This window comes from Trachypithecus francoisi, unplaced genomic scaffold, assembly GCF_009764315.1.
Source record: "Trachypithecus francoisi isolate TF-2019V2 unplaced genomic scaffold, Tfra_2.0 Lachesis_group11, whole genome shotgun sequence".
In the NCBI taxonomy this organism is placed as follows: Eukaryota; Metazoa; Chordata; class Mammalia; order Primates; family Cercopithecidae; genus Trachypithecus; species Trachypithecus francoisi.
The window spans coordinates 34,161,191-34,185,565 of record NW_022681456.1 but is presented as its reverse complement, the minus strand read 5'-3'; the positions used below and the strand labels follow the sequence as shown (position 1 = coordinate 34,185,565).

Genomic DNA, 24,375 nt, shown 5'->3' with positions numbered 1-24,375 from the left:
GAAGTATGACAAACTGGGAGTGCTTTGAGGGCAGGGCTAGTATCTTGTTTAGTGCCTGCAGTATAACAGTGGCTCAAGAAACAATTGCTGAATAAGTGAAGGGAGAAACGGTGAAATTCTGTCCTTTTACTGAATTCAGCAGGGACTTTTAGGTTACAGAGGTTTGGTTTTGAAATCTAGGCTCTGTTAGCAATTTTTTTTAACCTTGTTGAGTTTCATCCTCTTTATTTCTAATTGTAAGTATACTAATACTGATGGTATTAGTGATAATTATATGGGATAATTTATATGGAACTACATAGAACTTAAAAATTCCATTTGATCAATATTTATTAAGAAGCTACTATATGCCAAGCTCTGTGGTAGGCTTTAGGAATAGAAAGATAAACAAGACCCAATCTCTGCCTTTAAGGAATTTACTTTCTGTTGGGGGGATGGGGAAGCAGACATCTGAACAGATAAAAGAACTGCGATGCGATATAATAAGGACTAGCATAGAGCTAAGAACAGAGCACCGTGGGTGCACAGAGAAGGGACAGTTACGCCAGCCAGACGGCAGGATAGTGTTGGGGAATACTTCCTGGAGGAAGTGATGCTTAAGCTGATTCATGAACAATGATACACAATTAGGTGAAGAAGGAAGAAAAAGGAATTCCAAACATAGGGAACAACAGGCTTCCTTTGCAGCTGTGTTTTTCTAGTTCCTGTGCCTGTGCAATTCCCTTGCTGAAAATATACCCCAGTTGGCTTGGTGAAAGCAAAAACACCCTCCCTAGCTCTCGTTAGACTCTTGAAGGCTGGATTGTGCTCTGACCAGCCTCAGCTATTGGCTGGGTTCTCTTTAAACTAAACAGGCCTTCAGAAACCCTTCATCTAGCCACCTGCCTGATCTCCTCGCTCTCTTTCTCCTGCCTTCTTTCTTTTCCTTCTGTCCTCTCTTGGTATCTGTTTTCTTCTTCCTCTCATTAAACATTTCCTGTGTCTATGTGTGTAAACTATGGGCTGTGCCTGGAGATACAGGGGATAAAAGCATATATCTAACTCATAAGGAACTCAAAATTGAGAGTAGGGTCAGCAAGTTATGACCCATTGACCAGATCTGCCTGTTTTTGTAAATAAAGTTTTATTGGAACATGCCCACGCCCATTCATCTATGTACTTGGCTATGGCTGCTTTCATGCTACAATAGCTGAGTTGTGTAGTTGCAATAGAGACCATGTGGCTTGCAAAGCCTAAAATATTTACCATCTGGCCCTTTACAGAAAAAGTTTGCTGGCCCCTGTTCTAGTGTTTATATATGGCAGAAGTGGTGGGGATAGATGGACAAGTAAAGAGGTAATGTACCCCTGTAAGATAAGTTTTTCAAAAGGGTACGATAGAAGGAGAGTTCCTAACCCATACTTGGAGGTTGAGAAAAGAACTGAGAGCTAAAAAAAGTGACAAGTACGCTTAGAGCTAAAGGATAAAACGGAGTTAAGAGGGAAAGGAAGATCATTCTTGGCAGAGACAGTAGCATGTGCAAAGCCAGGCAATGAAAGAAAAATATGCAGTTCTCTATTGCAAAAAGAGGAACCGGTGAAAGATAAGGCTGGAAATAAGTTTGGGCCAGGTCATTAAGGATCCTAAATATGAAAGTCATATTAAGGATTTTAGCAATGCCCTATAATCTCTCCCATAGGTAACTGAGAACCTGTGAAGGATTTTAAGTAGAGTAGTGCTAAAGCAAATGTGTGCTCTAGAAAGTTCACTCTGGCTATAGGATAGTTAACATTTACTGGACATTTATTCTATGCCAGGTCTGTGCTAAATGCTCTTTGCATCTGGAAATGTCTATTGAGTAGCTGGACAGCGCTGGCAACCAGGTAGAAAGAGGTGAAACATGGGGAACAGATATGGATGTATGAGAACCAGGGATCTCCCTGAGGAATGGAAAGACGTAGAGCACCACTCTTGTTTGGAGGCATGAGGAGAAGTAGAACAACAAGGGTGATTGCAAAGGGGAGTCTAATGTCATGAAACACAAACAGAGAGTAAATAAGAAGGAGTGGATAGTGAAAATCAGATATTGTAAAGAGAGCTAAGAGAAGAAAAGTGGAAAAACAAGTAGGGGGCAGGGAACTGGTAAGAAGCAGATCAGAGCTGACTTAAAAGAGACCAATTTCAGCAGAAAAGTTGAGAAACAAGCTGGATTATAGGGTTAAGAAGTGGTTGGAAGTGAGAAAATGGAGGTCACTGCCACTGAACACTTGTTTGAGAGATATATCTTTTTAAAGAAGAATAGAAATATGACTGTGGCTGGATTTCTTAAAATTAGGCTGTAATTCAGCAGCTTTGGTAACTTTTCTGATTCATGAGGAAAATTTCTCATCTCAAATATCTGGTCATTTGAAGTAATACTGGAGATCAAATTATGCAAATATGCTGCATGACTAAATTAAAGGCCTATTCATGTGAGCATTAGTTAGTAATGGGAGTTATATACTGCATTATTAGAAAATGGGGCAGCATATTTTAGTGCTTAAAAATTTAGTCAGAGTAACTTCCAGAAGGAGGAAAAGGCTCATTTTTAACACAAGATTTGAATCATGGCTAATTTTTTTTTTTTTTTTGGAAATCCATTCTTCCAAGATGGCCATCCCTGCACATGCCCTCATTTCTGACTTTCTGCTGCACAAGCAATCAGTATTTGTGCAAGGCTAATGGGATACACAAGAACAATTAGTAGCTCTGCCAGCACCAATATTGTACTTGTCTCTTTAAAGAGCTCAAAATATTAAATAACAATTGAAAAGAACATTTCTTCTAGACCCCTCATTAGATTGATTTTACAGATGAGTAAACTGAATCATAGAGAAACAAGATAGTGGAAATGAGAAGTCTTACTTTGGTTCTATCTCACACCACTATAAGGCTGTGCCTATTATATTTGTAATTAAGCTGTTGTCCAGATAAAGAATAACTCCCTCTTGGCTTTGACTTTTAGATACCAACAGATTTTTAAATTCCGGCAGTTGAAAAGGTTATGTTTTTTTTTTTTTTTCTTTCAAAAGTGGGTTTGTAACTATTGGCCTAAATTACTTTAGAAAACTATAGCTGTACTTTCAACATAAGGCCACCCACTCAACTCTGAGCCTAGACTCTTTGAGAAATAAGAAGGTATAGGAAATTTGGCAAGTATTTTTCTCTTGTATCTTTAAATCTCAGTAAGTTCACAACATTTTCCTAACCAATATTGGAACACAAAATTATTACGGGGGGGCGGGGGTGGGGTGGTTACTAGTCTCACCCTTTAAGGACAATTAATTTTTCTACTTCACAAGTTTAACTTCTTATTTGGATCACAATATGCTACTAAAATACTTAAAAGGTCACTTTTTCAGGCCAACTGCAAATGATGTTTTCATTATAGAAAAGTTATGTAAAAGCGGAAAAGAGATGTAAGTCCATTAACGTGTAAAATGCACCACAGCAATGGGAAAAAATGTTTTAATTAAATGTGTATGAGCTCTATCGTGCACAAATGTTTTGTTCAAATGGATGACTCCAAGAGCTCTGTGATTCCACTTCATTGTCTCATAGGCACCACTCACTTTAACCTTCAGCAAGTCCTTTATGAATGCTATCCACCCAAGTGTACAAAAATGCCAATTCATGTCGGGCCATCAGTATTATTGTTATTTCTTATTCTGTAAAGGCTGCATTTTGAACATTTTAATAAGGGTCAAAGCATTCCAAGTCAATCTAGTTGGCAATTGTTGGAAACACAGGAGGTGCTTTAAAAAATGAGTTGGTAATAATTTCATTCTTCCCCGTTTTGATTAGAGTTTACAAATATAACTGTCAGCTAGTTATCATGGTGGGGTTATGGATCAGCCCTCCTCCAAGTAATATAAACTTCTTAATACAGTCTTCAGGCTATGAGTCTACCATAACACTGCCAGTGTTTTGATATCATCAGTATATTCATCTTCCTTTATTTCAAGCTATGTTAGATTTTACCTCTTCTATTACCTACTGTAATTTTTGCTGACAAACCAACTGCTAGTAAATACATATGTTGAGTGATGGTGATTATGTGAAGAATGAGGGGCAAGATCCCTTTGGTTTAGTGTGTGTGCACCCATGTGTGCATGAAGAAATGTGTGTATGTGTGATGTGCATGCAAATAATATAGGTCTAAGGGAAATACTGTGCTCTCCTTGAGGGTAAGGATCATGTCTTATTCACTGTCACATCCCTAGTACTTAACACTGTCTCTGGCACATAAATGATGTCTAAGGAGTGTTTTTTGCATGAATGAGTGAAGGGTACTAATGGTCCATGTTCCCATTGGCAAAATAAGGCTTCCAGTTTAAAAATGAGACTGGAGGTCCACCTACAACAATCTGTTGTGCTTTCGGTTTTTACAGGCTGATTTCTATGCACACGGCATTATGCTGGGACTTGTGAAGAAAGCAAGGAAACTGAATACACAGAACTTGGACTTGAGAAGCTTCCAGTCTAATTGGGGAGACAAGATACATACAAGTGAAAACTTAACTCCTAATTCTAGAGAGAGAATAATGGCATGCCAAATGTATTTTTTTTCATGTCAAATGTAACCACTGCGTGAGTTCAGAAGAAAAGAGGCTGTTCTGTACTGCAATCATTAAAGAAAGCTACCTAAACCAGGCAGGAATTGAGTTATACCTTTGAGGATAAAAGACAGCAGGGAAGGAAAGGAAATGTCTGTCCAGGAGGAGTGGGTAGAGAATACAGATGAGCAAAGTTATTAAGATAAGAATAGATTTTTTGGGACTTAAAATTTAGGAAGCAGTCTTCAGACTTTGAAAAATAAATATGATGGTAGAGACAAATATAACAAGGAAATAAATAAGCATGCACGTTTTGTATAGTAATCACTTCATACCTAAACTCCTTGGTGAAAAAAAATGTTGAAACTTAGACACATTCTCCATGTTGCAAACTCAGGGGAAGTGAGTGAAATGTCAGAGGGCATGGCAGCATTCCCAGAGGTTAGTGAGTATCAGGTAGGCTTTGCCAAGCATGAGGGAGGTGGTGATATTTGACTTCTGAGGGGATGAACAGGTAGGTGGGATCTGGGCAGATTTTCAGACAAAAAATTATGTTGTGAAGTGGCTTTTGGTTTTAACATAGATGTGACTCTCCTAAAGTCTTAGGTGACCCGATGTACTTTTGGAACTATTCATTGATTGTACAAATTTCTATTTATTTTACATTTTTAAGGACACAGAAAGATCTAAACTGTGTGCATAACTATTCTACAAACCAAAATGAAAACCAAAATGAAATACATAAAGGAAAAGTTTGAAATTTTGTCTTTAAGATACAGGGAAAAAAATCACACATCAGTAAAATCAAGAATAAATATCAGCCTGAAGGAGGAGCAATAATCGATAAACATTTAAAAACAACTGGGGGGCCAGGTGTGGTGGCTCACGCCTGTAATCCCAGCACTTTAGGAGGCCTAGGCAGGCAGATCATTTGAGATCAGGAGTTCTAGACCAGCCTGGTCGATGTGGTGAAACCCTGTCTCTACTAAAATTATAAAAATTAGCTAGGTGTGGTGGTGTACACCTGTAATCCCAGCTACATGGGAGGCTGAGGCAGGAGAATCGCTTGAACTGGAAAGATGGAGGCTGCAGGGAGCTGAGATCACACCACTGCACTCCAGTCTGAGTAACAAAGTGAGACTCTCTCTAAAAAAAAAAAAAAAACAAATACCAAAAAACAAAAAACAACTGGGGTCTTTCTTTTCTAACCATATCTGGACATTGGTGAAAATAGTCCTTATTAAAGATAATCATAGCCATGGAGATAAATCATCTATGTATTGCATTAATGTGTGAGAGTATATATTTAGAACAAATTTAGCAAATAATTTTTAAAGTTTTCAATAAATACTTTAAGTTACTTATATGGACATTTTAAATTCGCATTCATTAATGGATTCTTGATTGAATAAAAAATTAACTTCTGAAAATATTTCCTAAGTAAAGTACATCTATGCATGGATGCACTATGATGTTTCAACCAACATTAATTATATCCTTTTGATTTCTACTGTCTTGTTCAAAAACGCTAATAAGACCTGCACTACTTCATAGTTAATAGGAGTGTGGTGCTTGTTGCTTAGGCAACCGGAGGAATAAATGCAGGTCAGAATGTGCTTCAAGAGAAACAAAAGCTAGAATATGATACTGAGTGGAAACTAAGTAAGTCTAACAGATTTTTCACCACATTAAAGAAATATGTTTCTTACAGCAAGCCAATCATATTCATGTATTTAACTAAGTTTGCAATTACATAAATTAGATTATGTAGATCAATAAATAATTTTTATAAAGGTAGAAATTAATCGCTTATGATACTAGTAGCAAATAAATGGTGTATAACAGCATGTAAAGTACTAATTGATTATACCACTTCATGATTTGCTTCATTTTCATAATTAATGAACTCCTCTAAATGGCAATTCAAAGTTTTTTAAAAAGATAATTCTGTCTCATGAAGAAAGTATTTGGTTGGTCCATCTAAATTAATAATATTTTCTTATTTTCTAGAAAATTATACCAAATACTTTGAATTAAACAAGTAAAGAATATAATCTACGATTAGCCCTTGGTTACATCACATATACCCAGGATTTTGCCTTCCATATAAATTTTGAAGGCTTATACATGATTCATTCATGAATAATTTTTACAATCTCTCTTTGAATGCTTATTTGAAACCTGTTTGATTAACCTTTAAGTTCGAGGCTTTCAAAAAGGTATTATATTTGCTCATAAGTGTTTAACATTCGGAGGAAAAATAAGCTGATTTAAAGTCTTTCAGCGTGGCCAAATGATCCAGGAAATCCAAAGACCTAACTTCTCATGGGACCAGAATAAATTTGGACAAGGATTTGAAGGGTGGGAATGAGAAACCCTTATTTCAAGTAGACATAGGGAGAAATAATTAAGATATTGAAATGTACAGTAAACATAAATAATAATAAAAAGACTTCAATTCTGTTTGATTGTTCCTCTAATTCTTAATGCCATCTGTTTAGTGTCCTAAGTCTGTCCTAAATCTGCTCAGTGTTCTAAGACTTTCATAGCAATTGAAGAACTTTCACTTTTTTCCATTTCAATACCCAAATATCTTGTCTATATAACCAGTGATAGTACTTGATAAACACAAGAAAAATAACAGTAGCTGCATATCTCAGTATAAAAAAACCAACAAATCACTCATAAAGCATTCTGTGCATATAATTACTTAGAGCTCATATATCTTACTATATTTATGTCTTTTATTTTTAAAAACTCTTGGGCATACATACTTTTGGAGAAGGAGCAGAAGTCAAATAATGTTAATAATCTTCAAATCTATAATACTCAAGTCAACCTCAGAGAAAAGTAATCTAAGATAGAAATTAAAAAATCTAACCAGCTCTCACTATTGTGTTATCATTTCTGGTACTAGTAAGCTGCAGGTGTCAGCCCTATTATTTTATTTAGGCAGGACTATTACTTAGTTCCACAAGTCATTTGTGTGCTACATGCCCGTGTTATGTAGGTCTCTCTAAATTTAGGGATCAGTGATATGTGTGATGGGTACTTAAAATAAAGGAAAGGTAATAGAGCTGTGACGTAGCTTAACAAGGGGAACTGATGAGCACCGGGGGAGGTATGGGAATGATTAGAAAGCTGAATTGTTGGTTTGCACGGTTCCCCATCCTCCTTCCTCACCTATATGCAAAACGGTGGAAACTTAGCACATGCCAGGTTTAGACTGCATGTAGAGCAGAATTCTGAAGTACATGACTATACTTAGTCCACCAACCTCTCTTTCTAAATATTGACAGCTAAATAACCAAAGTGTTTATTTTCCGCCTAAAGTAATAAACAATACTTCATCGTTCTTCAATCAGCATGTGGAAGTAAACGCTCTCCATAAATGACCATCTGAAGCAATTTGCTAATGATTTAAACTGCTTATTGAACAATTATCAGGAAAAGAAATGATCTTCACACCATAAACACAGCAAATTGTCTCATTAACCACTAAATGCTGATGCTCAAGTGAAATAATATAATAATCAAGAATTAGCTGAAGAGTGATATAATCCAAGTATTCTAAGATTACAAATTTATAAAAAATCATACAAAGAATGACAGGGAGAATATCAGTATTAATCTTCTTTCACTGCCTATAAATAGTACTCTTACCAGTTCATTCATATAACATATATGTATATGGGTACATATAGATCTCATTTTTTAGCAAGAGTCTATATGTACACAGTAAGTTCAGTCCTAAGGGCATCCAATTTTCCAATGCAGTTACATATATAAATCTGACCGATTTTGGTGCAAATCAGGCTGCCTCTGAGCCATGTAAGACACATAAGAAGCAAAGACAGACAAAAGGCAGCTCCGTGGACACAGAGAGCGTCTTACCATAAACTGCACATTGTCAAATCCATTAGCCATCAGGTGGTTCTCGTACTGAGGTAGCCCAATGCTTTCCAACCATTGTCCCACTGTTTGGACAGGGCATCTGGGTCCTGTAAGAGGATGAAGAGGGAAGCGTTTAAGCAGGGAGTAGCCGTCCACGGGGTAATAGCGGTAGTCCTGGGCTGAGAGGTGGCATTGCCACATCATGCCCCTGGGAAAGTTGCTATCAAAGGAGCCCGCCAGCTTGACAGATTAATGTTCTCAGCGAGAGAGCAAAGTCAGAAGTAAAACATAGTTTGTCAGGCAGGCTGTGGAGTATGACTTGATCCTAGCTCCACATTTCTTACATATTAATCTTTACTACCGACCAGTACGTCATACAGCCCCCAAAACCAGGCAGCAGAAGAAGGCATATCAAGCTGTCAGCTTGGGCTGGTCTGCGTTCTATGTGATTGTTGGAGTACTCCACAATGAGCAATGCACGGCCGGCAGCCAGAATTCTTTTTTATCAAGTACTCCTACACTCATCAGTATGCAGCTCCATGCTCCTTGCTCCCCCTCGCTCGCTCCCCTTCATTACCCAGCCCAGGCTACACCTCGCATTTTCAATAATAGCCATCAGATAAGGCAGATTTTTTTTGTCTGCAAGCTGTAAGCCTGCTGCTGCTGCTTCCTCCTACACACCCATCCAAGCGTCAATCTTGAATGATGAGAGCAGTCAAAACAAATGCAGAAAATAGCAAGATTCAAAAGCAAACCAAAGTGCTTAAATCTGAATTGAATCTTCATACTGGTTATACGTTACAGAGCTATTTGTTGTGGAATTTTACGTTTCAAAAGACACCAGGAAACGCGAAGCTTGAACTATAGCTTGTAACAGAGCTCACGACAGGTTCCCTTTTTCCTTTTCCTTTCTTTCCTGTCTTTTCTTCTTCTTTTTTAAATGCAGCACAGATAAATGTTTCTGATCTGAAGCTTTGCAGTGTTTGGAGAATAATTATTCTGTTTCTTTACCATGCTATAGCAAAATAAGCCTCTCCGAGAGATATATTTTTTTCTTTTTTGAAATACTGCAAAACACAGAAACTGCATCGCAATCTTGAAGTCAAGATAATTTATTTCTTGTTTGCATGGTTTCTTCCAAACAAAAGTATTATTAGGCACAAGAAATCCTTTTTCCCCTTTGATATTTATAACCCAATCTACCAGGGTTACCATTCTAAATTAGCTATAAAGGTAACATTAACAGGGTATAATTTTTTTTTAATAAAGAAGATGAGCCCTAACCCAAAATAATTCAAGAATAACAGATGTAAATGTGTGAGTTTCACTGAATGGCAGATAGACTTGGTAATTTATTTAACAATTGGGAGAAACCAGGGATTAAGAATAGAACCCACAGGACTAGATCATCAGAAGAAATAGACTCTTAAGATTGGGAGAGAAGTTGCAGAAAGGTTAGTCTAACCCTTTTCCTAAAGGAGGCATCCCTGGCTAAAATGTTCCTAGAAGAATATCTTCCAGCTTCTACTTGAATACTGCCTATAACAGAGCTCTTACTACTTCTCACGAAGCCTCAATTTATTAGAAAGATATTTCACTTCCTACCTTGCTTCTACTCACTGCTCCAGCTCTGCCTTTGGAGAAGCACAGATTGGGAACGGTGCCTCTTCCACATAAAGAGCTTTAAAATTTAAAGACAACTCTCTCATCCCCCAAGAGCAGCCGCCTGGCACATAGTAAGTGCCTAATACAAATTTATTGAATAAATAAAACATCACTTTTCTTTTTTCCTCAAACCTCATCTTTTTCTGTTTCTTTTCTCTTTTTAAAGGCATTGTCAACTTTCCTGGCACACAGACATTAAACCTTAAAACACCGTCTACTTCTCTTTCACTACTGAAATCAGTCCCCAAGTTCTATCACCCCTCTTCCCAGTGTGATCCATTCCCTTGATTCTATTTCCTGTTTTACGTTTATAGAACTGCCGCCTACATTGATTTTGTCCTCATAGTTCAGGCACACCTAGCCTAGCGGAACAATGACTTCTATATTGGTCTTTCTACCTCTAATATTGAAAAAAATTAATTTTATGCATGGTATCAGAATAATCCCTTCAAGACACAGTTTTGATTACTACTCCCTGTTTCAAAACCCTTCTGTGGTTTTCTGTTGTCTTCAAAATCAACTCCAAGCTCCTCTGATGACATTTTGGGGTCTTCATGATTGACTGCAGTTCATCTAACTTTATTTCCCCTTTTTCACTGCTCTAGACAATCAGGATTACTTGCCAGTCTCTAAAGGCACCCCATAATGTGCTTTGGTTGGTTTTATTATGTCCCCACATTTCTGTCCATTTGTTGGCTTTGAATCAGATGCTATTTCCATTATGAAATCTCTTCTAGTCTTCTACCAGGAATAAATCTCTTTCTTCTCTGTCTTAAATGGCATTTTTAGGCCCTCTATCGTAACAGGTATTTTCTGCCTTCAATTTTAGTTGTTTGTGTCTGACTTACTTCTTGAAAGCAGGCAATATGCTTTGCTAATATTGCACATAGTAAAGATTCAGTACATACCTGCTAAACAAAATAATGTAATTTCACCATCCAAAGTACAAAAAATTCTTCTATTTTCAAATTTAAAAAAAGTTTTAACTTTATCCCAAGTCTCTACATTATTTATTTAAAAGAAGATAACTTGTTTTTTAAATAGATTTTTTCAGGTCTGTCTTTTAGCTCATCATCCTCATCCTCTTTTTGAATAAGCAGCCCTGGGTGGACTGCATCGTACTTGATTATGTTTTGTTGCTGATTGGTCCTGGATTTTTTAAGAAGATCAAAGAGTTTGTAGTAGTCTATGAATCAATCTTAATAGATTCTAGCTGCTCAACATTACCTGTAGGAGAAGCTAAAAACAAGATGCCATTTGTCCCTGGCCAGCTCTAAAGCTGTTACAAGGGGGAAAAAAAGGAAAGTCTCAATTATAGCTTCTCCTAGGATCACAGCCACAGTGCTCCTCCTGGTCATTTTAAATTATAAACAGTTGAGTATAGTACATAGAAATTGAGCAAACATGACAATAACATTTTGGCTTGGCAAGGCACATGCTGATTGGCCTCTTCAAACCTGTTTCATCTCTTAAAATGCAAACCAGGGGCCAAGTACCTGGCAGAGCACCATACACATCCTACTTATTAAATAAACTTTATTAAATAAATGCATGAGTAACTAAATGAATAAATGATATTGGAAATGGCTTTCTTGAGATTCTCACTTCTTAATATAGAGAGAGGTAAAGAGGGAGAGGAGAGAAAGAACGTGTGTGTGTGCAGACATAGAGAGTGGACTAATAGACACCACAGACAGAGAAAGGGGGAGAGTGGGAGAAGGGTGAGAGATGTGAGATTACATAATGGGTACAGTGTACACTATTTTGGTGGTGGGTACGCTAAAAGCCCAGACCTCACCACTATGGATATATCCATGTAACAAATCTGTACTTGTACCCCTTAGATCAATAAAAATAAATAAAATTATATATTACAAAAGAGAGTATATTTGTGGTGGGGGTTATTTCAAGGCTCAGACTGCTATATAAGAACACAACTCAGAGAAAATACTGGTTATGAACTGCTTTACAAAGTTTATATAGACTGCCTGAATTTTATTCTTTTAGCTATTCAATCCTTCAATTTTTATTCAATAATTTTTATATGTTGACAAAATAATACATGGAGGATGAGCTGGGAGAGGATGGGGTAGAGGGAGGTATAAAAAAGAGGGAAGAAGGGAAAAAAAGACCCTGAGTCATGTTGTTTGTTTGTGGTTTTGTTAAAGTATTTTTCTCATGAGTCAAACCTCTAAAAGAATCTTGGTTCAGGTCTGAAGATCACTATGTAATAGTGTTTAAATATATTGCTCGCTTTACCTAAAATACTTTTATGGAGTCTTAAAATTCTTAAAGCATAACAACACACTAATTAGGCAGGAACCGTTATTCAACTAGAATGTCTTCAATTCCAAAAGCGAGACAAGAGGAGGGAAAGAAGAAACTGACCATTATTCCAGGCTACCATGTCCTAGGCAGTGTGGTGTGAATTATTATCCCCATTTACCATAGGGAAAGTGAAGCTCAGAGTATGTGGTGAAAACAGGAATTTTCTTTGTCACAGTCTTTTAAAAAATAATAATTCTAGGGGTTTTACTCCCGTAATGGCAGTGTGAGGAGCTCCACAGGTCCAAGCCCCAGTCAAAAAACTTAACTGTTGAAAATTATAAACAAACAATAAAAAAACCCTACACAAAAACCGAAAACAATGCCAACAAAAACCAACCATCAAAATCTTTGTGAAGTGTCCTAAGAGCATATTATGTAAAAATGTTTATTCCAAAAACAGACACTAAAACTTGGTAAGAACAGAGATTCTGAGATTCTGTAGCACTTGAGCCATGGCTTCCTCTGGCCCCTCCTTCCCCTGCAACTCATCTCCATAGATGCTCCACTTTGGTTGAAAGTATTCAAGAGAAAGGGCTTCCGTTCTCCTCAAATCCCAACCAAGAGGCATGGGATCTCATCAAAAGAGGCAGGCCGACATTTCCAATTTCCTCTAAATCTAAGTTGTAGAGGTTCAATTCCTGGTGAGTGTGGCTGAGAGGTCAGGGGCTCCCTTCTTCCACCCAGACCCCATTCATAGAGTGGAAAGTTCATCCCAGCTGGGTCAGGCCAAAAATATTGGGATCTTGACTGCCCTCGACTGCTTACATATAGGATAGAGGTTCCATGCCCAGAAAGGTAAACTAAGAAGACCAGAGGCTATCATTCCTGCCCCTTGCGTGGAAGATAGGCTCAAAGATTTTGCTTAAAGGGAGAGTCAGTTTATAAGAATAGAAAGCTCTAAAGCTTTCCCCCAAGAGGTTGACTTATTTGTTTGTTTTTAATTTTTATTTTGGATTTAGGAGTACATGTTCAGGTTTGCCACCTGGGTATGTTATGTGATGTTAAGGTTTGGGGCATGTATGATCCTGTCACCCAGATGCTCAGCATAGTACCCAATAGTTTTTCTTACCTTGTCCCCCTCCATCCTTCCCTACTCCAGTAGTGCCCAGTTTCTACTGATGTCTTCTTCATGTCCATGAATACCCAATATTTAGCTCCCACTTATAAGTGAGAACATACAGCATTTGGTTTTCTGTTCCTGCATTTATTTCCTTAGAATAATGGTCTCCAGCTGCATCTATGCTGCTGAAAACGATATAATTTTTTTTCTTTTTTAATGGATGCATAGTATTCAATGGAATATATGTACCATGTTTTCTTTATCCAGTCCATCATTGATGAGTACCCTGGTTGATGCCATGTCTTTGTTATTGTGAATAGTACTGCGATGAACATATTAGCACAGATATCTTTTTGGCAGAATGATTTATTTTCTTTTGGATATAGACCCAGTAATGGGACTGCTGGGTCAAATGGTGGTTTGTTTTAAGTTCTTTGAGAAATCTCCAAACTGCTTTCCACAGAGGCTGAACTAATTGACATTCCCACCAACAGTGCATAAGCATCCCTTTTCTCTGCAGCCAAGCTAGCAGCTATTATGTCTCTTAGTAATAGCCATTCTGACTGGTGAGAAATGGTATCTCATTGTGTCTTTGATTTGCACTTCTCTGATAATCAGTGATGTTGAGCATTGTTTCGTATGTTTTTTGGCCACTTGTATGTCTTCTTTTGAGAAGCGTCTGTTCATGTCTTTTGCCCATTTTTAATGTGGTTATTTATTTTTATTTGTTCAATTAAGTTCCTTATAGATTCTGGATATTAGATATTTGTTGGAAGTATAGTTTGTAAATATTTTCTCCCATTCTGTACATTCTGTAGGTTGTCTTTTAATTCTGTTGATAGTTTCTTTTGCTGTGCAGAAGCTCTTTAATTTAGTTAGGTCCCACTTATCAATTTTTGTTTTTGTTGCAATTGCTTTTGAGGATTTAGTCATAAATTCTTCCCCAAGGCCAATGTCCAGAATGGTGTTTTCTAGGTTTTCTTCTAAGATTCTTTCTTTTTTTTTTGAGATGGAGTCTTGCTCTGTCACCCAGGCTGGAGTGCAGTGGTGCTATCTCGGCTCACTACAATCTCTGTCTCCTGGGTTCATGCCATTCTTCTGTCTCAGCCTCCTGAGTAGATGGGACTATAGGCACTCACCACCATGCTAGGCTATGTTTTTTTTTTTTTTTTTTTGTATTTTTAGTAGAGACGGGGTTTCACCATGTTAGCCAGGATGGTCTCGATCTCCTGACTTCGTGATTTGCCCACCTTGGCCTCCCAAAGTGCTGGGATTACAGGCATGAGCCACCATGCCCAGCCTCTTCTAGGATTCTTATAGTTTGAGGTCTTATATTTAAATCTTGAATCCATCTTGAGGTAGTTCTTATATATGGTGAAAGGTAGGTGTCCAGTTTCATTCTTCTGCATATCGCTAGCCAGCTATCCCAGCACAATTTGTTGTATAGGGAGTCCTTTCCTCATTGCTTATTTTTGTTGATTTGTCAAATATCAGGTAGCTGTAGGTATGTGGCTTTACAGCTGGGTTCTCTATTCTCTTCCATTGGTCTATGTGTCTCTGTTTGTACCAGTACCATGCTATTTTGTTTATTGTAGCCTTATAGTATAGTTTAAAGTCAGGCAATGTGATGCCTCTGGCTTTGTTCTTTTTGTTTAGGATTGCTTTGGCTATTCAGGCTCTTTTTGATTCAACATGAATTTCGGAAAAGTTTTTTCTAGTTCTGTGAAAACTGATGTTGGTAGTTTGATAGGAATAGCATTGAATCTGTAGATTGCTTTGGGAAGTATGGTCATTTTAACCATATCGATTCTTTCAATCCATGAGCACAGAATGTTTTTCCATTTGTTTATGAAACTGAGTTTATTTGACACAGAGTGTGAGGAAGTTTAAACCTAAACGTGTCATCAAAATCAATGGAGATTACACAGTGGCTCATTCCTGTAATCCCAGCAATTTGGTAGGCTGAGGTGAGAGGATCGCTTGAATTTGAGACCAGTTTGGGCAACATAGCAAGCCCTCCATCTCCACTAACAATTAACAAGTAGCCAGAGATGATGGCATGTGCCTATCATCCCAGCTACTCAGGAGGTTGAGATGGGTGGACCCCAAGGCTGCAGTGAGCTATGATTTGCACCACTGCACTCCATCCTGGGTAACACAGCAAGACCCTATCTGTAAAAAAACAAAACAAAACAAGACAAAACAACCCCCCCCCCCAAAACCAATGGAGATATTTTGGTGACAAACAATCAAAAAGTGACTAACAGCTACAGTAGAGAAATAAGCTAAATGGTAGGTTAGCTAATTTTAGAGAAACAGAGAAAGACAGTTAAGAAGAGCCCTGTTGAGGTCAAAAGAAACTTCAAATACTAGCTTCAAAAATTCCTCCTTCCCAAATTTAATTGGAGCAGACTCTGGAGCAATTTATAGCTGATGGATTGTCAAAAACAATAGAACAATCAGCAGGCAATTACTGGAGTCTAATATCTGGATGTGATATCAAATGAGACAGACAACAGAAAGATTAGGAAAAGAGACAAAGAGAGCCCTGGTATAACCACTGCCATCCCAAAACTGTGCAGATGGCCAAGGCTACACCCTTGAGAAGATAAATACAATGTGATGCATCCATACAATTCAATATTACTTGACAATAAAAATAAATGAAGTGCTGATATATGCTGCAAATTTCACAAACCTTGAAAACATCATGCCAAGTGAAAAAAAAAAAAGCTAGTTATAAAAAACTATATATTGTATAATTCTGTTTAAATAAAAGGTCAAGAACAGACAAATCTATAGAGACAGAATGTAGATTAGGGGTTTCCTAGGGCTGGAGAAGGGAACTATGGAAAGTGACTATTAACGGATTTAGGGTTTCTTTTTAGAGTGATGAAAATGTTTTAAAATTGTGATGACAGTTGCACAACTCTGTGAATATACTAAAAACAACTGAATTGTACCTTTTAAATCAGTTATTTATATATATATATTTTATATAGTGTATCAGTAGATTTAAAATTATTGAATGATGATATAAAATAACAATAAAAACAAATCTTCAAATTTCTTTAAATTTACAAGAACAAAATGCACATACATAATTGTATATAAATATACATTGGGATTGTTTCATACATATTGCTAGTTTTAGTGCTCTGGGTTTTTTTTCTTCTCTAGTTTTCTTGGTTACTCCTTCCTCCATTCCTGTCCTGCAATCTGCATCATCCATCCTCCCTGCAAGGTTATTCATGTTAACAAACTGGTATATATATTCACATATATTTACCCATTTTCAAATAACACACACACAAAGGCAGATATGTTCGGATATATATGTATATGGGAGAGTATTTTTGCTACAGTTTCATCAAAATGAAATAATATCACTCACTTTTCTGAACCTTAGTTTGCTCATTTAACATCTTATAAAAATTCTACTGGCCGGGCGTGGTGGCTCACGCCTAATCTCAGCACTTTGGGAGGCCGAGGCAGGCGGATCACAAGGTCAGGATTCAAGACCAGCCTAGCCAATATGGTGAAACCTTGTCTCTACTAAAAATACAAAAATTAGCCAGGCATGGTGGCAAGCACCTGTAGTCCCAGCTGCTCTGGAGGCTGAGGGAGGAGAATCATTTGCACTCGGGAGGTGGAGTTGCAGTGAGCTGAGATCACACTACTGCACCCTAGCCTGGGTGACAGAGCGAGTCTGTCAAAAAAAAAAAAAAAAAATTCTACTAAGTAAATGAGTTTTAATTGATTATTTATGGTTATTTCTAAAAAGTTAAAATATTTTTAGTTATTTAAAACTTTTAAAAAATAACTACATAATAGTCCATAATGTGGATGAACCACTGTTTATTCAGTTCTTTGCCTGCTATCTCTAGGATATCTTTGCCTGATATCCATCCTTTTATTTTCTTTTTTTAAAGATTTTTATTTTGAAATAATTGTCAATTTGCATGAATTTATAAGAAATAATAGAGAGAGTGATTCTGCATAGATTTTATTCAGTTTTCTCCAGTTGTGACATCCTGTATGACTTTAGCACCGTATCACAATATCACAGCCAGGTCATTGGCATTGAAAAAAATCCATTGACCCTGTTTGTATGTCCTGTGTTTTACACGCACTCTGTGTGTGTGTGTGTGTGTGTGTGTTTAGTTCTGTACAATTCTATCACGAGTAGATCATGTGGCTGTCATCACAGTCGAGACACCGATAGCACCATTGTAAGACTCCCTCCTGGAACTTTTTTCTGACCATAGCCTTCTCCCTCCCTTTCCCATTTTTTGACCCCTGGCAACTACTAATCTGTGTCCATCTCTATCATTTTATTATTTGAAGAATGTTACATGAATAAAATCATATACTGTGTAACCTTTTGGAATTGGGATTTTTCATTCAGCAGAATTCCTCTGAAATCCATACAAATTATTCAGTGTGTCAGCAGCTTATTTTTTCGTTTCTGAGTAGTATTCCATGATATGGATGTCCACACCATTTACCCATTCTCTTCCAGAGTGGCTGTGCCATTTTACATTCCCATTAATAGCATACAAATGATCCAGTTTCTTTGCATCTTCACTAGCATTTGGTGTTGTCAATTTTTTTATGTAGTCATTCTGATAGGTATGTACTGATATTTCATTGTGGTTTTAATTTGTATTTCCCTCATGGCTTATCATGTTGAACAAAATCTTATTGACTGTATCTTTTTGTTAAAACGTCTGTTCATGTCTTTTTTTTTTTTTTTTTTTGAGGCGGAGTCTCGCTCTGTCGCCTGGACTGGAGTGCCGTGGCCAGATCTCAGCTCACTGCAACCTCCGCCTCCCGGGTTCCCACCATTCTCCTGCCTCAGCCTCCCGAGTAGCTGGGACTACAGGCGCCCGCCACCTCGCCCGGCTAGTTTTTGTATTTTTAGTAGAGACGGGGTTTCACCGTGTTAGCCAGGATGGTCTCGATCTCCTGACCTCATGATCTGCCCGTCTCGGCCTCCCAAAGTGCTGGGATTACAGGCTTGAGCCACTGTGCCCGGCCATCATGTCTTTTGCTCTTTTCTTCATTGGATTGTTTTTCTACTGTTGAGTTTTGAGAATTTCTTTACATAGACCAGATCCTAGGCATTTGTTGGATTTTTTATCAATTTTTTTTATGGATCATGTTTTTGGTGTCTATTCCAATATTTTTAACTTTAAAAAATTAGCATTTAAAAATGTGTCTCATAGACCTACAAAGAGACTTAGACTCCCATACAATAATAATGGGAGACTTCAACACTCCACTGTCAACATTAGACAGATCAACGAGACAGAAAGTTAACAAGGATATCCAGGAATTGAACTCATCTCTGCACCAAGCGGACCTAATAGACATCTATAGAACTCTCCACCCCAAATCAACAGAATATACATTCTTCTCAGCACCACATCGCACTTATTCCAAAATTGACCACATAATTGGAAGTAAAGCACTCCTCAGCAAATGTACAAGAACAGAAATTATAACAAACTGTCTCTCAGACCACAGTGCAATCAAACTAGAACTCAGGACTAAGAAACTCAATCAAAACCACTCAACTACATGGAAACTGAACAACCTGCTCCTGAATGACTACTGGGTACACAACGAAATGAAAGCAGAAATAAAGATGTTCTTTGAAACCAATGAGAACAAAGATACAACATACCAGAATCTCTGGGACACATTTAAAGCAGTGTGTAGAGGGAAATTTATAGCACTAAATGCCCACAAGAGAAAGCAGGAGAGATCTAAAATTGACACTCTAACATCACAATTGAAAGAACTAGAGAAGCAAGAGCAAACACATTCAAAAGCTAGCAGAAGGCAAGAAATAACTAAGATCAGAGCAGAACTGAAGGAGATAGAGACACAAAAAACCCTCCAAAAAATCAATGAATCCAGGAGTTGGTTTTTTGAAAAGATCAACAAAATTGACGGACCGCTAGCAAGACTAATAAAGAAGAAAAGAGAGAGGAATCAAATAGACGCAATAAAAAATGATAAGGGGATATCACCACCGACCCCACAGAAATACAAACAACCATCAGAGAATACTATAAATGCCTCTATGCAAATCAACTAGAAAATCTAGAAGAAATGGATAATTTCCTGGACACTTACACTCTCCCAAGACTAAACCAGGAAGAAGTTGAATCCCTGAATAGACCAATAGCAGGCTCTGAAATTGAGGCAACAATTAATAGCCTACCCACCAAAAAAAGTCCAGGACCAGATGGATTCACAGCTGAATTCTACCAGAGGTACAAGGAGGAGCTGGTACCATTCCTTCTGAAACTATTCCAATCAATAGAAAAAGAGGGAATCCTCCCTAACTCTTTTTATGAGGCCAACATCATCCTGATACCAAAGCCTGGCAAAGACACAACAAAAAAAGAGAATTTTAGACCAATATCCCTGATGAACATCGATGCAAAAATCCTCAATAAAATACTGGCAAACCGGATTCAGCAGCACATCAAAAAGCTTATCCACCATGATCAAGTGGGCTTCATCCCTGGGATGCAAGGCTGGTTCAACATTCGCAAATCAATAAACGTAATCCAGCATATAAACAGAACCAAAGACAAGAACCACATAATTATCTCAACAGATGCAGAAAAGGCTTTTGACAAAATTCAACAGCCCTTTATGCTAAAAACGCTCAATAAATTTGGTATTGATGGAACGTACCTCAAAATAATAAGAGCTATCTATGACAAACCCACAGCTAATATCATACTGAATGGGCAAAAACTGGAAAAATTCCCTTTGAAAACTGGCACAAGACAGGGATGCCCTCTCTCACCACTCCTATTCAACATAGTGTTGGAAGTTCTGGCTAAGGCAATCAGGCAAGAGAAAGAAATCAAGGGTATCCAGTTAGGAAAAGAAGAAGTCAAATTGTCCCTGTTTGCAGATGACATGATTGTATATTTAGAAAACCCCATTGTCTCAGCCCAAAATCTCCTTAAGCTGATAAGCAACTTCAGCAAAGTCTCAGGATACAAAATTAATGTGCAAAAATCACAAGCATTCTTATACACCAGTAACAGACAAGCAGAGAGCCAAATCAGGAATGAACTTCCATTCACAATTGCTTCAAAGAGAATCAATACCTAGGAATCCAGCTTACAAGGGATGTAAAGGACCTCTTCAAGGAGAACTACAAACCACTGCTCAGTGAAATCAAAGAGGACACAAACAAATGGAAGAACATACCATGCTCATGGATAGGAAGAATCAATATCGTGAAAATGGCCATACTGCCTAAGGTAATTTATAGATTCAATGCCATCCCCATCAAGCTACCAATGACTTTCTTCACAGAATTGGAAAAAACGGCTTTAAAGTTCATATGGAACCAAAAAAGAGCCCGCATTGCCAAGACAATCCTAAGTCAAAAGGACAAAGCTGGAGGCGTCACGCTACCTGACTTCAAACTATACTACAAGGCTACAGTAACCAAAACAGCATGGTACTGGTACCACAACAGAGATATAGACCAATGGAACAGAACAGAGTCCTCAGAAATAATACCACACATCTACAGCCATCTGATCTTTGACAAACATGAGAGAAACAAGAAATGGGGAAAGGATTCCCTATTTAATAAATGGTGCTGGGAAAATTGGCTAGCCATAAGTAGAAAGCTGAAGCTGGATCCTTTCCTTACCCCTTATACGAAAATTAATTCAAGATGGATTAGAGACTTAAATGTTAGACCTAATACCATAAAAACCCTAGAAGAAAATCTAGGTAGTACCATTCAGGACATAGGCATGGGCAAGGACTTCATGTCTAAAACACCAAAAGCAACGGCAGCAAAAGCAAAAATTGACACATGGGATCTAATTAAACTAAAGAGCTTTTGCACAGCTAAAGAAACTACCATCAGAGTGAACAGGCAACCTACAGAATGGGAAAAAATTTTTGCAACCTACTCATCTGACAAAGGGCTAATATCCAGAATCTACAAAGAACTCAAACAAATATACAAGAAAAAAACAAACAACCCCATCAAAAAGTGGGCAAAGGATATGAACAGACATTTCTCAAAAGAAGACATCCATACAGCCAACAGACACATGAAAAAATGCTCATCATCACTCGCCATCAGAGAAATGCAAATCAAAACCACAATGAGATACCATCTCACACCAGTTAGAATGGCAATCATTAAGAAGTCAGGAAACAACAGGTGTTGGAGAGGATGTGGAGAAATAGGAACACTTTTACACTGTTGGTGGGATTGTAAACTAGTTCAACCATTATGGAAAACAGTATGGCGATTCCTCAAGGATCTAGAACTAGATGTACCATATGACCCAGCCATCCCACTACTGGGTATATACCCAAAGGATTATAAATTACTCTACTACAAAGACACATGCACACGTATGTTTATTGCGGCACTATTCACAATAGCAAAGACTTGGAATCAACCCAAATGTCCATCTGTGACAGACTGGATTAAGAAAATGTGGCACATATACACCATGGAATACTATGCAGCCATAAAAAAGGATGAGTTTGCGTCCTTTGTAGGGACATGGATGCAGCTGGAAACCATCATTCTTAGCAAACTATCACAAGAAGAGAAAACCAAACACCGCATGTTCTCACTCATAGGTGGGAACTGAACAATGAGATCACTTGGACTCGGGAAGGGGAACATCACACACTGGGGCCTATCATGGGGAGGGGGGAGGAGGGAGGGATTGCATTGGGGAGTTATACATGATATAAACGTCATGCACATGTACCCTAGAACTTAAAGTATAATAAAAAAAAAAAAAAAAAAAATGAAAAAAAAAAAAAAAAAATGTGTCTCATAAATAGCCCGGAGCTGTAATTTTTTAATCTGGAGTTTTATTGGCTTACATTTTAATGGGCAAATACAATTTGGAGTAATGACAATCATGCTTGATTTTAACCATTCCATCTTATTTTATGTTAATATTTATTTACATTGTTGTTTCCTCATTTTCCTTTTCTTCATTTTTGGTACTCTGGTGACATTCTTATTCACTCTATTTTTCCCTTTTTAACTTTGCGACTCTGAGATACTTCTCTATTCCTTTCAAGGTTACTTTATTTTTCCCTGCTGTAATGATCAGATATATACTTTTCTATGATTATTTGAAAATAAGTTACCAATTATTTCCCTCTCAAAAATGCTCTATATCCTTCATACTCCAGTAAAATTAGACCTTCAGAATGTTTTCCCTTCTTCGTTCTCTCTTTACTACAACCACATGTGATCTCTGGAATGCTTTTCCTTTACCCATCTGCCTTATTCCCAACCAGTTCCTAGGTTTTACTGATAATCATTTAGTAAACATTTTCCTAGTTGATTACTAGAATTTCCTCATAGTGTATTCCTCCTATTTAAAGAGTCTTAGGCACACCCCCAGTTGGCTTATACATTTCATTTTAGATTTAATTATTGTAAAGATTCATTGGTCACCACTATTTCATATCCTTTAATCTTGAGGTTTGTTTCCATTTGTTTGTAGTTTAGTTAGAATAGTTTCCCATATATTCAGAAAATATTTTAAACTGATTAATCATGAAAACAGAGTGAATCAAAATTTGTGATATGCAGGTAAAATGGTACTTGAAGATAAATGTATAGTACTAAATGCCTATATTAGACAGGCAGAAATACTCACCACTATACTAGTAAGGAACAATGCCTACCTTAGAAACGACAAGAATTTCAAATCATTTACCTCAGAATTCACTTTAAGAAATGAGAGTAAGATGAAAGCTAACTCCAACAAAAATAAGGAGAAGTAAGGAAATTAAAGATCAGAGGGGAAATAAAAGAAACAAAAGGTCAAGAGAGAAAAATCAATGAAAACAAAAGCTGTTTTTTGAGTTGATTAGTCCAACTGGTAAATCTCTATTCAGGCTGACCAGGAAATAAAGGAGAATAAAGAAGTAATCAATACCAGGAATGAGAGAAGTGACAGCCTAAGAGATTTTATGGCTATAAAAAGGATAATAAAGAAATGTTATGAATAACTGTTAGTAAATTCAGCAATTTAGATGAAATGACAAATTCATTGAAAGAAGCAAGGTACCAAACCTCACTCGTGTAGAAAAATTCATAACTGACTAGCTCTCTACCTATTGAAGTAATTGTATTTGCAGTTAAAATCTTCATACAAAACAAAACAAAACTTCAGGCCTCAATGGCTCTAGTGTTAAATTCTACCAAATATATAATGAAGAAATAATAGCAATTCTTCCAGAAAGTTGAAGAGAGAGAATACTTGCCAACTTATTCTATGAAGCCAGCATTATTTTGGTACCAAAATCAGATCAAGACATTATGAGAAACGAAAACCATATATATCAGTGTCTGTCATAAACATAGATGTAAAAATTCTAACAAAATTTTGGCAAATAGTATCCAACAATATATATGAGGTAATACAATATGGCTAAGTGAGGTTTACCCCAATAATGCAAGGTCTCTTAAACATGGGAGAATCAATTAATGTGATTAATCAGATTAACTAATAAAGAAAAACCATATAATCATCTCAGCAGATGCAAGAAATCATTTGACAAAATCCAGCATCTACTTATCATAAAAACTCTCAGCAAAATAGAAAGAAATTTCTTAATCCTTATAAAAAGGCATTTATAAACAACCTACAGTTATTACCATACTACGTTGTGAAAGACTCAATGCTTTTCTGTTAAGGTTAGAAACACAGCAAGGATGTCCACTTTCAACACTTCTACCCAACATTGTACTGGAGGTTCTAGTTAGTGCAGTAAGTTACAAAAAAGAAATACAATGCATTCATACTGTAAAGG

The 24,375-nt window shown here is 37.2% G+C and overlaps 1 protein-coding gene across 16 annotated transcripts in view; it reads right to left on the bottom strand.

Moving 5' to 3' along the window:
- The window catches only part of ANKS1B (ankyrin repeat and sterile alpha motif domain containing 1B), a 1,305,582-nt gene that overhangs the window by 416,723 nt on the left and 864,484 nt on the right, over positions 1-24,375 (bottom strand). For 10 of the 16 annotated variants that reach the window (XR_004439654.1, XM_033220935.1, XM_033220933.1 and 7 more), the window contains exon 15: positions 8,469-8,575. Coding sequence is in view for 15 of the 16 variants with exons in the window: in XM_033220935.1 (XP_033076826.1) it covers positions 8,469-8,575 (107 nt within the window). In the remaining variant the exon portion in view is untranslated. Of the gene's footprint in view, positions 1-8,468; positions 9,038-24,375 lie in introns of those variants that run through there. The other 6 variants (XM_033220951.1, XM_033220952.1, XM_033220950.1 and 3 more) reach the window with 1 other exon arrangement.